This window comes from Colius striatus, chromosome 14 (genome assembly GCF_028858725.1).
Source record: "Colius striatus isolate bColStr4 chromosome 14, bColStr4.1.hap1, whole genome shotgun sequence".
Classification (NCBI taxonomy): Eukaryota; Metazoa; Chordata; class Aves; order Coliiformes; family Coliidae; genus Colius; species Colius striatus.
The window spans coordinates 12,148,577-12,163,454 of NC_084772.1; the positions used below are offsets into that span (position 1 = coordinate 12,148,577).

The following is a 14,878-nucleotide window of genomic DNA, read 5'->3' on the forward strand; positions in this document are numbered from 1 at the left end:
GTAGTTTGTCAGCTTTTTTTTTTTAATTACAAATACTTTAATTCTATCATACAAATAAAAGTCCTTTCCAAGCTGAAGGCTAGGCATGTGAGGACACCACCCAGAATCAAATACTTGTGTTTCTTATTCTTTAAAACATTGATTCAGCTATTTTTTAATTTACTTGAGTCTAAGTACAATGTTTGGAAGCTTAACAAGCTTGGATACTTTCTGCTCTCTTGTACTAACTAATGCTATTACTATTTTCAAGACACTTATAAAAAAGGCTTATTATTTAAGTTTCCAAAGGATATGGCTTTTCTAGTTTTCAGGCTGCACCTGAGAGTATCAGAAATGATGAAACTTTTGTGTTGATAGAGCCCTTGAATGCCATTTCTGAAATGGTTTCATCTCCCTTTCATGGACATCAGAATTGTCTGAATTGTTTTAAATCAGTGATAAAACAAGGCTTGAAATACCAACTACCAAAGAAGTGTCTGCTATCAAAACAGGACAAAATCTGGGCACAGACAAAAAAACAAAGTCATGAGGAAGTGGAAATGAAATATAGTTTGAGATGACCTCCTGAAAAACAAGCAAGCAAATCCTGTTCTCTTAAGCTCTCAGGAGAGCTGTTAAAGAATTTTGAAATAATCAAGAGGAGGAACTGAACCCCTCATTTTTATTCTTCTTGGTCCCATTCCTTGCAACTCCCTAAGAAAAACTGATCCCTTGGGTGTTTTGTACAAAAGGATGAATTTTTATGACATAAAAGCAGACAGCTTCAAGCTGTAAGTCCTCATATTCTTTGGCAGTCATTAGCTTCAGGCTTATGGAGAAGCATATATTGATCCTTTCTGAGGCAAGGAACACTTTTCTGGATTGATCACCCTTCCTCACGGGGCCCAAGCAGGAGTGATCTCACAGCACAATATGGGACTATTAAAACCCCATTGTATATGACACATGCTAATAGCTTTTTCTCCTTGTCTCATGGTGGTTGTGCAATGTAAGAGCAAAAAGCTGGAAGACACTTAGGAACTACAAAAGACTAGCCAAGTAATGACACTTTTTCATGTCAGACCTGTAGCTTACCACATTATGCCCATGTATTCAAGTGCAATGACTTTTTTTTGCAAAACTGCTTAAGTGATAGAGAAGGTCTTTCTGTATTCAGAGTTCTTCTGTCCTCCACTGTCTGAATGCATCTCTGTACTTAAAGACAAAACCCTTTTCCAGCCTGACTGCTTATACCTGTGTGATTATCTGACTCAGAGTTAATGTAGCATAATTAACACATCAGTGAGTTGTCCAGTGACACAGGTGAACTAGAGGTTTTGTGATGGGCAGCCTTGTGACATTCATTGTCATAGATCATATAATATTGTGGATTTTAGTATATTCAATAGAATAAGATCCTTACTTTGATTTTTTTCTTGGCTTTTGTGATTCTAAATGAGTCCTTATACCGTTCAAACATATTTTTTGTGGTATATTATACTAAGATGTTTGGCCTGATCTAGATTATGCAGCTTCATGTAACTGATGAAAGAGCTATTGTTTTTCACAGCAGAAAAACTGCCACTCATCCAGATCACTGACCTATTTCTTGGAGTCAGAAGTAACCTTTCTGAAGTCTTACTGATTTTTAATGCTATATTTTACACTATTATCTTGAAGCACCATGTATGAAGTGGGATTACAACAGTATTTAAGGATTAGATAAAAAAATTCAACTTAATTTTCAGAAAGATTATCTTTAAGTTTTTTTACTCTTCTAAAGAAAGTATTAAATGAATCTGAGCAATTCAGCCATGAGGGTTATTCCATTGCTCAATGATAAAGAAATTCCTCAGGCTTTTATATCACCAGTATATTCCTCTCCACCTTTCTTTTTCAGAAATCCAGTAGAATTGGTCTCTGTTGTCTGAAAGAGATGATGAACCACGTCCAGAAAGAATTTGATTGGCTCATCCAAACACTAGATTGGGCCATTCTTTACCCTGAAATCAGAAAAACAAAATCTACAAGTTCCTGAAGATGGTAACAGTTTGTAGGCAACCACTCCTCTAATCTTGCTTTTCAGTCCTGACTTGCAGAGGTCAGTGCCAGAAGATCAAATCAGGAGAATAAACTAGTACTGCATAAGGAGATTTCATGGAGGCTGATGTGAAGAAATGCATTTACCATTATATATGGCTTCCCTCTCTAGGGGAACAGGGCTTGCATATTGTTTATGCTTTCTTGCTATACAGACAGGGATACAGGCATTGAAAAAGGAATTAGGATGCAGAGATGCTCAGTTCATGCTGGATTGTTGGCTCCCTGCTCTTTGCTGTGGAACATCTGCTAAAGAACTCTTTGGGAGACTTCTGGGTTTTTCAGGACCAACAGAAAAAAACAACACTGTTAGAATGTTTTATATTTGGGGCACTTTGGTACTGACAAATGCCTTCTTATTTTATCATGCTGCAATCAAGATGACAAAAAAGTGTGGCAGCTAGTAGAAACTCCCCCCACAGCAGCCCAACAGAAAACGGGGTCTTGAAAGGAAAAGTTTGGCACACAAAAAGCTCCAAACACAAAAAAGCTAAACCTCTACCAAACCATTTCTCCTTGTTGTGAGCCTGCCAAAGCAGAACAGACTTTCTCAACAGAAAAGGCTACATTATGCTGCAAGGAAATGAGCTGCAAGGCACAGGAAAAGGGAACACGAGTGGAGATTTATGGCACTGCTGAAAGCAGGCACTGTACTTCCAGATCAGGAGTAAGACACTACCAAAGGATGCTACCTTTGTTTTTTCACCCATCAAGGAAGGAGAGTTTTTGATGTGGGGTATCTAAACTACTGACAGCCATTGCAGAAAGCCCATTGCTTCAGTCTTCTGAGTCATTGTGTTCCAATCAGCATTTTATACTCTTTCAGAAAATAAGAAGGGAAAAATAACCCCAAAACTATCAAAAGCCACCCAATCTAAAATCACCTAAATAAAAACCCTCCAGTCAATGAATATGGGACAGTTAATAACCTCGAAACAGAACTGTTACAAATGTTTGCTCAAGTTTCAGTGACTTTATGAATTGAGGTCTTTTTGGGTTTTTTTTCCCCAAAAGATCTTTTTTTATGCCCTACTGCTGTTCCTGAAGATCATATGGGAAGGATTTGTTCACATTAGTATTTTTAACTTTGTTTTTTTGCTGCTGTTTTTGCTCTTGCTCCTCGCACTGTACATGAGGGACTTCACACACTGAATTCTCCCTGATACACACTGCAGCAAAAAGGCACATCTGTGGATAAACAAAACCATTTTCTACATCCAGAAAGACTCAATTAAGAAAAATATAAAGCAAAGCCTTTTTCTTTTATTTCTTCTTTTTCTCTCTCCTTTTTTTTTCTTTTCTTTTTTTTTCTGCCAGGCATTTCTAATTAGAGCTCCCTTTTGCCTCCCTCTGTAAATTCTGTCTCAGAGGTAAGCTGCTGGCCCAGAGACGCTGCAGGATCTCCCTGGATTTTTACCAAGCTTAATTTGAACTTTGCCATGTTTTTTACTTGCAAGTGAAACTGCAGCTTGTTTTCAGCTCCCTAAACTCAGGTGAAAGGCTACCGCAAACAATTCTGATGGATAGCCGAATCCTGGAACAGCCTCGAAGAACACAGTATCACCCCTAAAATGTATCACACAATTTTAGATGGACATCCCCAGGTTTATTTCTTTAAAAAAGTAAGGTCTAATCTTTCTCAGTAGTATGTGCTGCTTTTTCATGCTGAGTATCATACTGAATTACAGACATCTATCAGCTTTATAGTACAAATGAAACCTGGACATGTAGTTTTTAGTACTGAGTCTAAGCCTTTCGGCTGTACAGGAAAAAAAGTCTTCACAAGTGCCTAAAAAATGTGTCTGTGGCTTCTCATCAGTAAAGAAGATGTACCATTTATCTTGAACAAAAATTGACTGCTGCCTTTATTTAATCATAACTTCTATTTATAAGAGGACACGATGTTGAATAAAACTTCTCTACAGTCCAGAGCTAGATCCTGAACTGTTGCCCTGAGAAAAAAATCAGTCATTTACGTCTAAATACTTTGTGTGCTATGTCAGCAAGTGCCAGGTCGAACTGAATGCTCAAAATATTAGTTAGCAAGGTGTGTAACAGAGATAAGGAAGACTCTTTTTTGAAACTTTTTTTTGAGAGAACCACTGAAGTAACCTATATTACTCTCACCAGTAAGCAAACAAAACTGCATCCTGAAATTTCAGCTATCTGTCTATAAAAATGAAATGCTCTCACCCAGATCCAGAGGGAGAAGATTCATGCTACATCACCACTGTTTTCAGTGGCCCAGGGTAGGATCCCAGAAATTGGAAGAAGTCACCTAGACATGTGGGTGTTTTTCTGTCTTTCTCATACGTCTTTCTTTCTGCTGCAGTCCTGTAACTTGGGTACTACTCCAGTGAAGTCCATTGGACCTGACTAGGAATGATCTCCTAGTGATTTGATAAAGAGATGAATCTGATGGGTGCCAGTTGACCAATAACCAGTCTCCTTAAGTAACAGTGGCATAGGAAACATGATTGGAGAGGATTCATCAAGCAGCTGGTGTTAATACCTATCAATTTCCATTTAAGTTCTTGTATGTTACGAAAAAGATGAGTATGAAGGCTATTCACATTACCATGTGTTCTCCTTCCCCAGCAGCTTGCTGTACTAGGTTTCTGTCTATAAAGACTGTCTGTGGGATTTAGGGCATGTTAGAATGGCAAGAGTCATAGAGGCAAAAAGAAAATGACATGCAGGAAGTCTGGTAAATAGTTTTCTGCTAATGGGAAGAAGGAAAAATCACATCCAGTGCAATTATACCTTTGAATTTGGTGTTATCTCAAAGTGCTTCCCTTGGAAGTGATATTTATGCAATTGAAAATTTCCCTGTAGATGCATATGCAATTATTAGTAAATAAGTGCAATGCCAGACAGATACAATGATAACCAAGGAAACAAGGTCATTCCCTTGATGGAGTATCACAATGTGGACAGTAATATGCACAATGTACTAGGACACAAGGAAACATCTCTTATGTAAGGGAACTTTTTTGCTTGTATGCATTCTGCTGAGACCATCTATAAGGTGTCTGACTGTCATCAGCTATGGAAGAAAGCGAGTGTGTGCAGTTTTCTGGGTGATGTAGACATCTACATTCCAGAAAGCTACTTCCAGAAGTAGCAAGACTGAACATATTTATCACTGCCCAACAGTTTTGATATTATCATTGGACTTGAATTAGGAACCAGTTTATATGAGATCTTATATACTAAGCTTGTGCATGAATAGAAAAAACACTGAGCGTGTTTTTTTAAGCAATGCCAAGTCAGCTGATGCAGATAACTTGTCTGTCTGTGCTCAGCAAGAGAAAGAGATGTATTTAGTTTTAGCTGATATATTTTATTGTGGATCAATTTGTAGGTCTTCTAACGGATCTTATATAGCCTGACATAAAATCATTCACATGTATACAACAGACTTCACCATAACGTGAATATGACCCTATAGTTACTTTCATGTGGTTTTACAAGCCACACAAACATTTAAAGAGATGTTTAGCTGTTTATTTTCAATAAAGCAACTTGATCTGTATTAAACAGTTAACCATCTCTTGTTAAATGTTTTACACATGCAATTTGTGCATACAGTTAAACATATATTTCTAATGTAAGAACGGTGAATTTTGTTATTCAGACCAAAAGAACCAGGCTGGTATCAGACGTTAATCAGGCTGCTGTTTCTAATTCTTCTGCTTTTCTAAAGAACAGTGGAATGTGGTAGAAACTACACAGAGCCAAGTCATGGAGCTTCTTACTTAGCTTTTCATCTACAAAGGCACTGAATAAGAGTTTCACTGTACAGTTCATATGCCTGTGCTCACAGAAAAGATACATGTACAATAATCTTAATTACACATATAGCTCTACAAATGAGATACAAAGCCAGCTATGTAGAAAGTGGATAAAAGTTGAATTAAATATGGCATAGATTTCTGTGATTGCTAAAGACATGCTAATTTGAGTTTCAAGCAATTATATAGTATCTGTAAGTTATTATCTAACATCATATAGCACATATGTTACTACTTTTTAAGCTGTATCACTTCATCTGAGTATTGGCAAGCTTAATATGCAGTGTAATTGTGTACATTAGATGATTATTAATAGCTGGAGACCATAAGGGATTTGCTTTCACTGTATGTAACCACGTTTGAGACAGAGTGGTTTAGGTGCTCCCACAGCAATTCTCAGGCACTTTCCAAAATTCTGTGGCAGTGATGAATTGCCAGAAAGATCTGTTACTACTACTAAACACTGTGTTCAGTTTCACAGTCATTAAGTATCAGTCTCTCTTTAGCACTAAACCAGAAAGTTTTTGTACCTAGTAACTGCATTTACATGAGGATACTTCAAAGAAGTGTCTTCTGTCTCAACATGAAACAACTTTCAGAAACAGCTTTCTTCTCTAATTAGGCTTGATTGTATGTAAATTTTTTAAAAAAGTATAAATAATGAAGCAATCAAGAATAGTCTTTTGTGTTGTGAGGAAACTAGGCTTGGAGAAATGATGAGAGCATGCTATGGGGTGGATATAGAACAGGCATATTATATCCCTAATTTGATGTACTTCATTCTGCTATCTTTTTCTCAATATTTTCTGTTAGATTAACTGGTATTTCTTATGGCAAAGCCTTTTAAACCTCTATAAAGGCAGGATAAAAGTTTTAAAGGATAAGTTTTGTGAATGTATTAAGATGGTGTAGCAACTTATTTTGCTGACAAACATCTCAGTTATAAAAGTAGTAAAAAAATTGTCCTGTAATTCAAAACACTGAAAAAATATTTGAAAAGAACACCTGTTTTGTAGGGAATTAGCACAGACTATGGGAGCTGCAGAGCAGCTGGCAGCATGGCAGGATGAAGGCTGCCTCTGCCCTCCCATAACAAGGGTCCCTGCTCCCAGGGACTGAGCACCTCCTCAACAGCTAGAAGCCAATAATGTTTAAGCTGGATGAAGTGATGTACCTGCATCTAGAGGTAGCTTTGATTGCCTCAGATGCAATTGTGACATTTCATGGGGTCCTAATGGACTACAAAATATTTAAAGACCCTGATATTATTGGAATACTCTCAAATCTATGTAATTGTTCTCCCACCTCCAAGCCTTCTCTTTTACTTTATTTCATTGTGCTAGGGAGTACTCAGAAAACAATCTAATTTTTTTCTCCCTCTCCAATTGAAAATCACACAATACTTTACTTTCAACAAGCAGAATGAATATCTAGAAGGCATCCACGAGTGTATTCATCACATATTTATATGCTCATATTTACAGTATTTTCCAAATACTCTGTCATATTTCCTCTTCCAATTACTAATTACTAGAATATTACAATTCTTTACATACATCCTGCAGCTGATTAGAATTGTACAGCAGTCAGCTAAAACAGAACATTTGGTGTAATGCTGGCAAGTCACAGCATTGAACTTCTACTTGATAATGCAAAAATATCCTTTTCCATTTTCTCTATCTGCAGTACTTTTGTATGCTATTTCAGTAAAGATATCCTACAAGACAATTCAAGAAAAACAGAGAGTATAACCTTCTTTTAGCTCTATGCAGAGCAAGATGAGTTTTTTTCAAAGGTGATTCCTTTTTTTTCCTTGGTGTTCTCAAGCAATTTGAGTTTGCCCTGAGACACATTAGAGTTTCATGTCTAAACCCTTGAAGAGAAAAGGATTTGCCTCACCTACTTGGAAACAGGAAATCCATTTTGCTGGCCAACATAAGCATCCTGGTCTGTCATCAGTTGGCCATGACACCAACCACACCCATTTTTTCCCCATATTCAATCATTTGGAAAGAAGTCTTTCCCCTATGCTAAATTTTATCATACAGAAAATTTGTGAGCTAATTGGTTGCCTAATACCAATTTGGATCAAGTAGTTTTTTGCTAAGAGCTTTAAATAAGATGTCTCTTATTTAACTCCAGTAATGGCGTGTACTTTTTACAGTGTCCTCTGATTATAAGCTGTCATGTTTTCTTTGGTGACACTACACAGAATCTTAAGGGTTGGAAGGGACCTCAAAAGATCATCTAGTCCAACATATATATCCCTTTGTTACTGAAGACTTTGTGATACATGATGTAATTTTACACCTCTGCACACAAACAAATCAAATCCAAAAAAGGGATCCTAGAGCTGTTTTTCAAACTTCTTTTATCAAAATGTGGGGAAAGTTGCAGCAGAAATGTTATGCTTTATTTGACAATGCAGATAACCTTCTCTAATACTTAAACTGCTTGACAGTACTATACTTTATCATGAATGTCAATATTTTTCGCCACTTAAATGTCTTGATTAGATGAGAGGCTGTTTCACAAGATTTATTTTGTACAAGAGTTATATAGATGTATTCTGCTTGCAACATGTTCCAAATGACTCAGGCTGATGAAAAGCTGTCTGGGAAGAGATGTGACAGAGCAGGGTAGCAGTCTTGAGGTACAATTATCCAATGCCAGGACTAAGAAATGACATAGATGCCATAAATTTTCCCTTTGACCAGCAGCAATCCAGGTGATATCTAACCCTGATAGTGCCTTATTTACAGCACTGTGCCTTGTTGAATACCCACATGTGCATTACTCTTACACAAGGTCATCTGTGCTCCACCAAGATCTCAAAACCGGATTTTCCCCCTTAAGTATGCCAGAGGATGAATTGTAAAGGTATATCTGCATACCAAGAATACCTCTTCACACAAACTGCAATTATAGCTGCCCATTAGATTTTATTATTTCACTGTGGGAACAGATGAAAAACTTTCCTTTCATATAACAGGCTCACTCATGGTGCAAGAGATCCTGTTCAATGGCATTAAAATTTCTCTCTCCTTTTTTTGCAAGACTCTATCCATCTAAACGGGCCATAAGGGGATACAAGGCTAACAGCATAAAATTGCAGTAGGGTAGTATGATAACCTGTGGGAAATATGCTGTCCTCCAAGCTTGGGGATATCATGCATGCAGACACGATGGGTGTCCCAGTCAGTTCTGCTACTGCACAGCATATTCCCGTGGATGAAGCAGCTCCTGTTGTGTCCACTGCCATCTCCCCGTGCTGCCATGGACTTTGCCCCAGCTGTCATTGTGACTCTTTTCAACATGAAGAAGGTAATGGCTGGGTTTTCCCATGGGGTTTTGAAGCTCATTGGGTCTGTATGGGCTGCTTTTATGTGACTGCGAAACTGCTCCCGTCCCTAGGCTTGCCCTCGCTACTCTAGCCCAAACACCACAGTGATAGAACATGGTGAGGGACAGTGCTGAGCAAAGCCTGCCCTGGTTTCTCAATTTTGACACCACTATGGGAGAAGTAGGATCAACTCTGCTGCCTGGCAGCTCTGAAACTCAAACCAGAAGGTTTGTCGGAAAAGGCATCGACGGGCAGCGGCTTTGCCAGCGACCAGCTGGTGTGGGAAATGTGACAGGGCATCACTACCGCTGGCTGTGCTGCCAGCTCCCACTTAGCTATCGTGGGTCCCGGGATATTTGGTGGCTTTCTGAAAGTTGGAGCTGTCACCTTCATTTCCGAGGAACTCCAATCTCAAATAAAATAAGCAATTTTTGGTTTAGCTTTAAGAAGTAAGAGTCGCACATGCCGTAAGGGTGCAAAATGCCATTGGGAAAATACTTCAGAAAACCCGAGGATCTTGTCAGCTGAAGGACTGGGATGGAGAGAGTTTTCACTCCTATTTTGCCGCTACCTGACGAAGGACCGTACATTATCGGAGATAACGAAGTGCCGTCCCGGCTGCCGCCCTCTCCCTCCACCCAGCCGAGCGCTGGCCGGAGCTCACTGTCCCGGGCAATCTCGCCCGGTGACGGGCAGGGGGCCGGCGCCCCCGGTGCACCTGCCCGCAGGTAGCGCGCCGGCTCCAAGCCCCCGTGCCGTCGCGGGGCTCAGCCGAGCGCGACGGGCTGCCCGCGGGCGCTCGGCGGCGGGACGCGCTGCCCCGCGGGGGCCTTACCGATGATGATGGCACAAGCGCTGACCAGCCCGATCTCCTTCTTCAGCGCCACCCGCTCGGGGCCGCCGGGCGCGCCGCGCTGCTCGCCGCCGGCCATCGCTGCCCGCGCCGCTCTGCCCCGACGCTGCCGCCGCGCGCATGCGCCGCCCCCGGCCCGGGGTGGGGGCGCGCGGGCGCGTGTGTGGGAGGGGGTGTCCGGCGGGGGCGTGAGGCAGAAAGGCGCTGACGGCTGATGCCACCTCCCTGAGGTGAGGCACCTGCGGGCCCCCTGGCCCCTCTCACGGTCCCTGGCAGGGTGACAGCGCTCGGGACGAGGTGCGTGTGCCGGGCGCGGCGGCCGCGTCTGAGACACCTGCAAACGTGTCTCTGGAAGAACGGGGGGAAACGACGGCAGTAACGCCAAAGTTGTCACGGTTTGGTAAGCGCCGAGCGTCAAATTACTCGTTCCGTGGTCTGGTTTGTCAGGCAGCAGGGTCAGTGCCAAGGACCAAGCAGCCTGCTTACCGTGGATGACTTTTATGGCCAACTCCGCTCAGTTTCACGCTGCTGCCTCCACATGAATCGCCTCTGTGGTGGCTCACCGACTGTCGTGCTTTATTAGGTGTAGTAACGCAATAACTTAAAGCCAAAAAAGCACACTATTGTGTGGAATCAGTACTGGCGGTGTGGCCAAGCACACGTTGTTGAATTCAACAAGGACACGCTCCAGTGCTGAGTGCCCGGTTCTCGCCTTTACTTTTCTTGTTAATTTCACTTCCCTCCCACTTTGTTTCAAACCTCTCTGAAGGGCGTTAAGCTGCCTCAGCTCCTTTTGTGCCTGCTGCTGAGGGCATGGCTCTGCTAGTCCCCTCAGCTGCCCCAGGTGCCTGGCTGGGCAGGCAGTAGGCTGTCCACAAGCTGCAGCTGGAGGCATCTCTTGGCAAGCTTAAGGGAAGAATACTTCCTTTCCTCACACAGCGGATAGAGCATAAATGTTGGGATACTTCATTGCAGCAAGAATGTAGGAATATCAAAGCAAAGATAAAGAAATAATGACATATAGTAATTCACAAATATTTTACTCTGTGAAGAAGCTGCTTTTATTAGGGTGTCTGTGGATGATGTCCCCTCTGCTCTCAGATGGAATTAGAAAGTTAAATTATAGTTTGGAAATGTGAGCTCTTCCCTCAAGCTGTAACAGCTAAGGGTTTATTGATGGAAATCCGTGGTTCATTCCTTGTTTGTAAGTCAAGATGAACACCTTCCCAAGAGCAGCTCTGCATTCAGAGAGGATCCCCACATGGGTGACCGATTCTAAAGGTGCATAGGTTAGAAATCTTTTCATGAGAAGATTATGTGGTATCTGGGAGGTATGGGAAAGGGTGTGAGTCAGTGAGGCAGCCAATACTCTATTGGAAATTGGACGTGGTGGGGTGATATCAATACAAGAAGGAACTTCTGGTTCTTCACCTCAGTGAAGGAAGGTGGGAAGCTTCTGTTGTGACATCAGGCTGATTTTGTTTGATTTTAGAATGAAAAGTATGACCCAAAAACTGGTGAGATCTTTGAGGAAATCAGTGGATTCTTCTTAAGAAGCTAATAATCGTAAGTGATTTTACTTTATAAAGCTGCTTTATACTGTTGCTGTTATAGAAAGCATTATTGATTTTCAGAGGCTGAGACTTGTTTCCTAAATTGATCTATCGCTCTGTGGAATTGTTGTTTCTAAACGAACTGCCTCACTAGCTCCTTCAAAATGTCCTTTTATTGAATTACTATGTTCTTTTTATAAGGAAGGATTTTACAAGAAGATGTACTTTTTGAACTGTGTAAACAGTACTATGGTTCTCTTAAAGACAGGGAAATGTGAAGACTAGAAGTTTCAGGTAATCAAAAGTAACCTGATGTTTTAGGTATTTTCTTCTAGATGGTTTAAATGATTGCTTCAGTGCTGGTTTTTTCCACTGGTGGCAACTCAAGTTATTTCTAGTACCTCTGAAAGTCTCTATGTGCTAGTCTCATGGTCATAATGATTTGCTTTGCGAAAGTTGTTGAGCAAGAGACTGTCATGGTGCTTCATTGCTGGCTGGGCAAAGCCATGACAGTAGTTTATTTCTTTTGTAAAAGCTAAAAAAAGAGATTGAACTTCATCAAAAAAGTACAAATATCAAGAAATATGGGACGAATAGTGTTGCTCTTACTAAATGTATTGCTGAGTTCTAAGAGCCTGATGAAGTTTAGATCTATTACCCTTTACAGAACAATCACAGGATCTGTTAAATGAATGACCACTGAGAAGGATAACACTGTACTTGCTTTCTTTTGCTGTGATAGAAATGTTGGTTTGCTCTGAAATATGTGTATAATCTTAGTAGTATTGTGTGGAAGAAAAATTCCAGCAAGGTACAGTGCATGCTGGCTGTGGGTTGATGAAAGTGAATACTAGAATTGCATCAACTTTAATAACGTTTTTCAAGTCAATGGTGCAGCAGGTGCACAAGTTTTATGGTTTGTTTTTTACTAAACATTCTGTCCAGTTTAGAGGGTTTTGCCAGGGAGAATGGAAAGTATTTATACATGTATGTACTCTGCCTGCTATAGAAATGCATTGTTCTATAATTGTTCCTCCTTGTTGAAAGCCATGAGGCATAACTGAGTGACTCTACTGATATATTTTAAAGTAAGTTTTTACTGGTAATGGGAAAGGAAAAAAACCTTACAGAATAGCACCAGGAAACTCCTGTTAGGTATATGACAGAGGTAGCCAAAACTCTCTCAAAACTGAGAAAAGTAGATGAACCCTAGGAGCATTCTGACTTCCTATCCAGTTTCACATCAGGTGCATTTTAAACAAGGCTAAGTGAATAGAGCTGGCACAGAAGAGCCATGCAGTGAAATCTCAGCTTCATCCCCAGAAAACTTTTGCAGCAGAAACAATAGCGAACTGCCATATCTGATTGTGGCTCAGTAACCCTGGGATATTGTCTATTACACTTTATGGTTTCAGCACCAGATTCCATTTTGGGAGTTTCATCCTTGAGGGAAGCATCTCTATGCACTTGCCGTTGTGTGGGGCTGTTCGCAGAAGGAGTAGGCAGCCTTTGTGGCTGGGCAGCCTTTGTGGCCATGGTAGAGGCCTCTAGCAGGGGAGACCCAACCCTGTGGCTGCCCACCCAAGTAGGGGTTTTACAAATGTCCGTTTAACCTTGACCTGGGAAATGAAGATAAAGGTATACAATCACCTTTTTTCTCAAGATGTGTAGCATTAGTTGGGCAGGTGCTTAGTTGTGGTGTGTCAGAACGTACTTCCTAGTGCAGGCAATAAGCTCACAAGCAGTTTAGCTTAGTTACCAGTAACTACCAGTGGGTAGTGAACAGGGTGGGCAGATAGGCTTGGATGCAGCTGTGCCGCTGATGGAGGAGGGTGCTGGCAGTGCAGCAGCAGCAATGAAGTCTCTCCCTGCCACATGGGACTGAGTACATGATGTATGGTGTAATGGTTGTGGATGAGGGGATACAGCCAGGAAAGCTGTGCTCACAACTTAATTTAGGATTGTAGTCCCAGATCCCTGTAGAGTACTTAATTTTTCTCATTTGTCCCTGCAAAGAGGGTAAATTCTTTGCCTAAATCCATATAAAGAACATTGATTTACTGATTCTCTTCCCAGTGTGTGCATAATAAAGGACTTCCCTTCTCAAAGTTTTAAGTGTTTTGCTGTGACTGAAAGAGTAAGCAGGTGGCTATTTACAACATGAGCTTTCGATATGCCCACATCCATAGCAAAACACAGGAGCGTAAAACAGCAGAGGGCCAGAAACCTGTTGGAAAACACAGCAGTGACAAAGGTTGCCCACATTAACTGCCAAAAAAAAATGCTCTTTCTTTTTGTTTTTTGTGAGCCTGCCTGCTTCAATGTGTTATTTTGCATGAGGGTGAAGAGAGGACTTTCCTCTCTTTGTGGTAGCATTGGCTGCTTTTTTAGGTTGTATATTCTGTTGTGGTGTTAATATAGTTCCAAAATGAGCAAATCAGAGGGCATGTACATTCTAATTAGTAGTTATCTGAGACAGCTCTTGGAGAAAAGACTTCTTTTAAATTGCTTTGGATCTGAACATACTGTATCTTCTTGAATGACGAAATGTTAGTAAGCAAAAAAGCCAAAGTTCTTTGTAGGAAGGCAATTGCTGCATAGCAACTGCACAGAGAGGATGCAATGAAGCTTGTGTGTATTCTCTTTTGTTGCTATTTTTGTCCTCATTTTCTCCATGTTCTGAAATGTACAGAAATTGTTACAGTTGTTGGAACCAGTTTCATTCATTGCTTCTTATGCTCTAAAAAGAAGAGAAGCAAACAATGCAGACTATATTTTGGGGTTTTTTTTTGAAAGAAATAATAAAGGGAATTTAATATGCCATTTACAAAAGGATGTTGTGACTGGATTTTAAAATGAATATGGTCTTTAATATATATGAAGTGTATTAGAAGAGAGCAAAGTTAAAGAAATGGAAAGACTATCCATCTACTATCAAGATATTCTTTCCAGTCTCACTCCATTTTTGTATCCATCTAAGCAAATTTCTGTTGTCTTAAAAGATAACCAACGTGACAAAACTGGAACATACTGGTTGTTAAAACAAAATTAAACTTTGAGTTTTAATGGGGTCGCTATAAACAACAGTGAGGAAATAGCCACTTGGAAGGATAAACTGTCTTATGGTGTATCTTTAAATAAAGCAGTGAGCTGACTGGTTTAGCAAAAAGAAATTTGGGGAGTAATGGGATTGTAAAGTGGTTCTCAACTGCTAATAAACTTGAGAGTATGGTTTGTCATGTTGAAGAGTGTCTGT

At 40.5% G+C, this 14,878-nt stretch overlaps 1 protein-coding gene across 1 annotated transcript in view; it reads right to left on the bottom strand.

Annotated features, from left to right (window-relative positions):
- The window catches only part of SLC7A10 (solute carrier family 7 member 10), a 40,831-nt gene extending 30,683 nt beyond the window's left edge, over nucleotides 1-10,148 (bottom strand). Inside the window, exon 1 of the mRNA XM_062007866.1 lies at nucleotides 10,052-10,148. Coding sequence (XP_061863850.1) covers nucleotides 10,052-10,148 — 97 coding nt within the window. The remainder of the gene's footprint in view (nucleotides 1-10,051) is intronic.
- Nucleotides 10,149-14,878: the final 4,730 nt, after the last annotated feature.